The sequence below is a fragment of the Misgurnus anguillicaudatus genome, chromosome 20, assembly GCF_027580225.2.
Source record: "Misgurnus anguillicaudatus chromosome 20, ASM2758022v2, whole genome shotgun sequence".
Classification (NCBI taxonomy): Eukaryota; Metazoa; Chordata; class Actinopteri; order Cypriniformes; family Cobitidae; genus Misgurnus; species Misgurnus anguillicaudatus.
Genome location: NC_073356.2, coordinates 5,413,497 through 5,420,631, shown reverse-complemented (window position 1 = coordinate 5,420,631; position 7,135 = coordinate 5,413,497). Strand labels below are relative to the sequence as shown.

General features: G+C 42.8%; 1 protein-coding gene and 1 non-coding gene across 2 annotated transcripts; both read left to right on the top strand.

The window, feature by feature from the left end:
* Positions 1 to 637: 637 nt before the first annotated feature.
* Positions 638 to 2,190, top strand: LOC129454641 (uncharacterized). The gene is made up of 3 exons (XM_055219183.2): positions 638 to 1,215; positions 1,312 to 1,639; positions 1,729 to 2,190. Exons 1-3 carry the CDS (start codon positions 638 to 640, stop codon positions 2,188 to 2,190), a joined length of 1,368 nt encoding a protein of 455 aa, XP_055075158.2.
* Positions 2,191 to 6,508: 4,318 nt separating this feature from the next.
* On the top strand, positions 6,509 to 6,580 carry trnap-agg (transfer RNA proline (anticodon AGG)). The gene has a single exon. It is a non-coding gene; the product is annotated as a tRNA-Pro (tRNA).
* The last annotated feature ends 555 nt before the right edge of the window (positions 6,581 to 7,135 follow it).

Here is a 7,135-nt window from a genome sequence, read left to right as displayed (position 1 = left end):
GCATAACTTCTTCACACCGCTTGCACTTCTCACTCACTCTTTAGCTCCACCTTAGCAGACAGGATGGTTGGGATCATTGTTGTAATTATTAGAGGAACATATTTTCCTTAATGTGTCTGTGTGCATGCTTCATGTCTTTTTTATACTAAATTCTCCACGCCTCATATCCTTGCTCCATTCTATCTAATTTACACATCAACATTTTATCCCAGCAAGCAAAAACCGAAACCCAATGTAGTCCAGCTATGATTAATCCACTTCTACCCTAAAATAACCTTGAATACATTTTCATGCTGTTCTTGCCTAAATAACTTTGAGATGTATGATATTCCATTATGTAAGCAAAGTCAACAGGTGTTCAAGGTGTTTGCTTTCATTTCTTTTATATGTATCATCTATTTGTGTGCTATGGTTAGACATCTGTTAGACTTTTATGAGCAGCCCAAATTCTGCCTTATTTTAGTCAAAATTGCTTGCTGGGATCTTACATTAATAAAGTGTACACTGGGTTCTTTGCTTCTTAACACTAGTACCATTTTCCTCACTGTTATTCCTAAATCTAATCCTAATAATTATTAATACTTGTCCAAAATTCTGCTTCGCAGACTGTTTGTGGGCTGCTTTGTGGTATTTTACTATGAAATGCAACATTCATCCTTATATTGTTTTTGTTTTAATTCACTCAGAGTCCTGTTCTGGTCCGTCTCCATCAGCGGAAACAGCAAAAGCACCAGGTCTTCCACATCATCCGCCACCAGCTGAACTTCCAGTTCACTGGAAAGATCATCTTCCACCTTTCCAGCATGAGTGGATACGGAACACACTATTTAAGGCCAGCCCGCGAACCGGCAAGCCAGAACTACTGTCCCAACTTAAGCTTTGGTGGTATCCTCCTCAGGTCCCTTTAATTCACACTCAGCCGCCCGCCTCACCTGACCTCTTCTTCTGTCGGCCCCTTTTCTTGTGGATGCCGCTCAAGATGTGGCTATTTCCTCTTGTCTGTGTTCGACCAGACTGTGGTAAGCACAAACTAACAGCCGCAGGACTTTACCGTACTGTGCGCAAAGTCTTGGACATTGACGGTTGGTATGATCTTGCCACTGAGTATCTGGAGTGCAAACGCTGCAAAAAGAAATATCCCGCCTGGTCCGAGGACATTTTAGGGCAACTGGATATGGGCCACCGCAGTCAATTTCCAGCTTTGCTGACATACAGGTAATTCATAATGACAATCATTTATTATTAGGCACTTCAATTTGTGATTTTGTTTACCAACCAAAGCATTTGCATGACTATACTGTTGTTTTTTAGATACTCATGTGACAACTGGGTGCTGAGGATGATGAGGGAGAGGACACAGGGCAACAGCGTGACTCAGCTGTACAAGAATCTCATGGAACAACACAGTGAGGCATGGACACAGCATGTCCTTCAGTACCTGACTGCCTGTGAACCATTTACTAGGTCCTCCCTTGTGCAGCCACCTGTGTTTGCCGAGCCTCCCTCTTTACCTGCCCTACCTAAACCTAAGTGGCTGTTAGCCGTGTACGCCAGGGATGTTCTGGGGCGACTGCACGAGGTCAAAGCCAAAATTACATCTGTTTTGGGCTGTGTTCTGAAGATGGCCTCCACAAAGAAGGTAACACATCCCTATCCAGAAATTTGCCATATGGATATGTGTGTGTACATAATAAACACAGTTTTTAATTATTTTATTTTTTGCAATAGGTCACAAAGAAACTTGCCAGTGCTGCTGCAGGAACAGCTGCCTGGTGCACAAATGTAGGAAACGAACACGGCCAAGTCCTCGTCTCTGTGCTGACAGCCGCAGAGGGACATGGACTGCACCCTATGGCAGCTGGCCTAATGAAACGCTACCGGGAGGCAGGAGAGGCAGCCCCGAAAGTGATGTACATGGACAGAGATTGCTGCAGTCTTCATGGCAAGTCTCAGGTGAAGGTCATGTTTTCGGAGTGGGATGAGCTTGAAGTGCGCCTTGACATCTGGCATTTCATGCAGCGATTTGCTGCAGGTGTCACGACAGAGGCTCATCCGCTCTACAGGACCTTCATGGCACGTCTGTCCATGTGCATCTTTGAGTGGGATCCAGATGATGTGGCTGCTCTTCACCGTGCAAAGGAGGGTGAGCTGGCAGCAAAGAAGGCTGGCCACATCTCAGGAAAGGCTTGAGTGCCTGCATTACCCGGAGAGAGTTGGCACTGCACTGCCGGAGGAGGACCAGGGGTGTGGAGGAGAGACCACCAAATTGATTGGATCTCTGGTTGATCTGTTTGACAGTGCGAGTGGTAAAGACACTCTGGGAGTTCCTCTGCTGAACGGATCCAGCAGATTTGGAAAGAACAGCGTAAGCATGTACAGTGTATCCAAGACCCAGAGAACTTTCCCCTCTACACGAAGACAGGGACACTGAAGAAAGGCGGTGTGGAGCTGTGCTGCTACAGATGTGCCCATGGCTCTACCTCTTTGGAATCATTCCACCTCCACCTAAACCGTTTTATTCCAGGTATTACATACATATGGATTACATATGGAAATATTTCTTTAAAGTAATGTCACGTTAATAAATGTCACACTCTACAGTAATATTACAGGTCTTTTCTGATGTCATAAGCATTGACAAAGCTGTCTTACCAGTCACTAGTAACTCTGGTTATAATACCAATAATTGTTTATGTAATTACATAGCACCTCATGTGCAGCACATATCTTGAACATGTGTGACACATAAAACCATTTTTGTTTATCTGACTTTTAGGAACCAGTGCCAGTGATGCACATTTTCAGGCTTATCTTCTTGAGGGCTTGATGCGCTGGAATGATGACAGGATGGAAGATGCCATAAAAGGAGCGTCCTCCATCCGGACATATGGCAGTGCCATGAAAGAGGCTGTGGACAAACTTTCCCGAACTGTCTTCGGAAAGCCCTGGGATGAGCGCTATGCCCTCCTGGAGCATATACAGGCAAGAAATTCAATAATTTGTTCTTTTGTAATATTCTACTTAGTTATATATTTAGCTTCTAATGTACTAGACAAATGACTAACTTTTTTTATTCTTGTAGGTGAATTGCTGGGAAAGGGGTACCTTTACAGCCAGACTGGCAAAACACTTACTCCAGTGCTCCAGAACCCAGAGGAGGAAGACAGGCTGGTGGAGGAAGTTGATGATCTGGACCTGCAAGATGAGGGGTTTGAGGAAGAGATCATGGAGGACATCACAGTTCCAGTGCTGTATGAGGATGACCCTTGCCGTGATCTTGAAAACAGCCCCTCATCTTTGCCTTTACATCAGTCCCCAGCATCGATGGCTGATGTGTTACTGACTGAGCCGTCCACATCATCATCTCCTGGTGGAGAACGACAGCATCTTGCCCCTGCCCATTCCGTGCTGTCATAGCCATCTGACACTGGAAGCAGTATTTCCGACGAGGCTCAGGTAAGACACTTTAAGGTCTTTTTTTTAATTGCTAACAAGCATTTCTCCACATACTCTCCCTCTCTGAACCAATCTACTTTCCTTACCAACCTGTCTTTTTGATCCATATTGCAAAATTGCTAAATAAGTTGCAAGATATCCCCTTTTAATACTGTAAATCATGGTAATGAGACTAGAGCAGAACACATGGGTTGGCTTTCAAGTAAAACTGCAATTAGCTTAGAATGATTACTATTTCATTTTCTGCTACAATTTTCTATATTTTTAAAACAATTACTGGAGAAATGCATGCAATTTGCCATCATTCTTTTGAAAATGTTTATAACATTTTCAAAAACAGTGTGTTAGCATTTAAGAAATGTACATAGTATACATAATACATTGTGTTTTGCAAGTAATAAAGCATAAATGACAGAAGAATTTTGAAAGATGTGGATATTGAATGCATTGAACTGATGGATCACATTAACCTCATTACCGCACAGTGACATTAATGAGAAGTCCAACCCTGTTGGGTTAGTTGCTTGTTCCTGCTGTGACAGGTTTTGACTGTGTACAGTTTTTAAATGCCCTCTTAGTATTGAACTAAAACAATGCTTGTTAGCAATTGAAAAAAAAAACAGAATTTTAATCTCATTTTACTCCTCATAAATTAACATATATCTGCATTTACTAGGGAGCAGTCATTGGACCCGATGGCATCGCTGGGTGGGACAAGGTCCAGGATTTGGCTGGTTACCTGGTGGGTCTTCGTGAGGCTCCTTACCTTACTGACCAGCAGGTGACAGAGGCCATCCAGCTGTGGACAGCTCTCCTAGATTTCGACAAACAGCGGGTCAACTATCAGCCTCGACATCAGCCTCAGCTGACACATGGGCGCTATAAGGCACCGAAGCGGTCTGGAGTCACACCAGGTGTGGAGAGTGTGAAACGGTGTCTGATTGGACATCCTGGGGGTCCAGCGCAGTGGCCCGACGCCAACCGCTTGGTTAACACCATTTGTATGAAGCTGTGTGCTTTACACAAGTCGCCAACCAAGAAAGATGGAGTTTGCATCCCCAGGTGGTCTAAAGTTCTTTCAGATTACCACCACATCCGAGAGTTGGTGCTTAACAATCCCACGCTGATGGATGAAACAACGATCCAGCTGTTTGAGATAAACCATAGGACACTCACTCAGTGGTAAGCAAGGCACATCATTCACTTCAAATTAACTGAATACTTACATATATATAATAAAAATTTATTTTTTCAGGTTTCGTAAGTGGAAGAATAGACTGGAAATGGGCGTCCTCGTCAGGGTCTGACTCCATCAAACCCAATTGCTGTGGCTGATACGCACCTGCCTCCACCGAGGGAAAATTTTAATGAAGTACCATCGACATCAGGCCCAAAACATCAATTTTTCCTTCTACCAAATCGTGGAGGACAGGCTCCTCTTCTGCAACCAGGTCGAAAGCCAGCTGTTGCCACCAGGGAGTTTCCCATCGCACCTGCCTCCACAGCATCAGGAGTTGTGCAGCCCATTTTAGCACTCATCGCACCTGCCCCCACAGCATCAGGCGTTATGCAGCACATTTTAGCACCGGGGTTGTCATTTGGCACAGTAGTCTTTAATCCAGACATGACTGTGTCAGTGGTGATTCCACCTTCTGGTGCTTCGACATCCAGTGCAGTCCCAGCTCCGCCTGCTCCGGCGTCTGCTGCTCCTGTGTCCCGTTACACCCAAAGGAACAGGCGCCGACGGGCTGTGGAGAATGAAAGTGGTGTCCAGAAGAGGAAGTATGTGCGAGGGGTTACTTTTAACACGTGCAGCAAATGTGGGCAGCCCAAAACGAAAGAGTTTGGCCATAGCCGATATGGTAATGCCACATTTTGTTTGCGTGCCTCAAATGGCAAATCTTTAGAGGAATGGTTGGCAGAGCAGCGCCAGCAATAAAGATGTCAAACTCCACCACCTCAATAAATAACATCTTTCCTGTATATATTGTACATATTTGTGCGTGTGTGTGTGTGATCATTTCAATATTTGCGTGTATTTATTTTAATAAAAATTTTTACATCTGAAGTGTCTGTGGATCTGATAAATAAATCAGATAAATCATATCAATCAAATCATATGCCACACAAAAACACATCTTTTTAAAGAAACATTTTTATATAAACATAAAAAACATACAAATTTACCTTACTTACATTACCTTATAAACACGTAATATTTTATAAAAAATAATATACACAAAATAATGAATATCATTAAATATAATGATAAGTCATAGTAGATAACTAATAGAGGCACAGTTAAATGAACCATACTTTTTGTGGTAAAAGTGTAGATACCATGATTTTTATTAATTTTTATATAAACATTATTCTTTTAAATAATAATATACACAAAATTATTAATGTAAACCAATATAATGATCATAGATAATAGAGGCATAGTTAAATTAACCATATTTTTTGTGGTAAAAGTGTAGTATGGTTTATATTCATTTTTATGTTCTTTTAAAAAATAATCTAAAGTTACAAAAAATAATAAATGTAAATCAATATAATGATATGCCATATAGATAACTAAATAGTTGCGCAGTTAAATTAACCATGTTTTTGTTGTAAAAGCGTAGTTACCATGCTTTTTTGTGTATTGTTTACTATTAGCAAAACCATGTTTATTTTGTGGTAACCATGGTTTTACTACAGTACATTTTTTGTAAGGATTTGTTGGATACTTCGTCACGCAGACCACGGGTTCGAATCCAGCCCGCGGAGGGTGACTTGTTTCAAATATAACTAAAACTACTGTAACATGACGTAGAGGAAAGTATCCCGAATATTGTGCAGGCGAAATCTGGCGCCGTATACCCGCTTTTTGCGTATTTTTCGCTTGCGTGCGGGGGCGCAAAGATTGGGCCCCTTTCTTTGCGCAGCGAGCGCTCTACCATTTGAGCTAATTCCCCTTCCGCCCAAAGCGTGACTGTTTTGGCTTGTTGGAAGCTGGCTGATACGTGGTGGAAAATGTCTCCCAGGGGGCCGGAGGGGTTCTCCGATTGGCTCGTTGGTCTAGGGGTATGATTCTCGCTTAGGGTGCAAGAGGTCCCGGGTTCAAATCCCGGACGAGCCCACCTTTAAACTCGCCTCTCGGAGCTTTAACACACAACACCGCTGTGTATGGCAATCCGGGCAGTGATGCATGTGTCCAATTTAGTTTACGGATGATTTATCAGAATTTTCTTCCAATCTAAAATCAACACCTGGAAAATGTGATGAAGACATGGCTTCTTAGATGTTACTTGACGTTACAACGTACACTAAGTTTTGGGATGCCCCTTCTAATAAAGATGTTTGGGGCAACACAGTGGCCATCCCAAACAGAGCACTGTTGTCTCACAGCAAGTAGGTCTCCTGTTCAAGCCCTGGCTAGGTCAGGAGGCTTTTCTGTGTGGAGTTTACATGTTCCCCTTGAGTCAACGTAGAATTACTCTGGGCTCTGTGTTATTTGGTTTCCTTCCACAGTACAAAAACTATACACACTTTGATCTATACACAGACACATACCGAGGAAAGAGCAATTTGACATCTCCAATTTACCTAACCTGCATTTCTGACGTTGCCAATAACCAGTTCTCGCCATGCATAAGGCCATAGATAGCCATAGATTTTACTGTTACCTATCAAC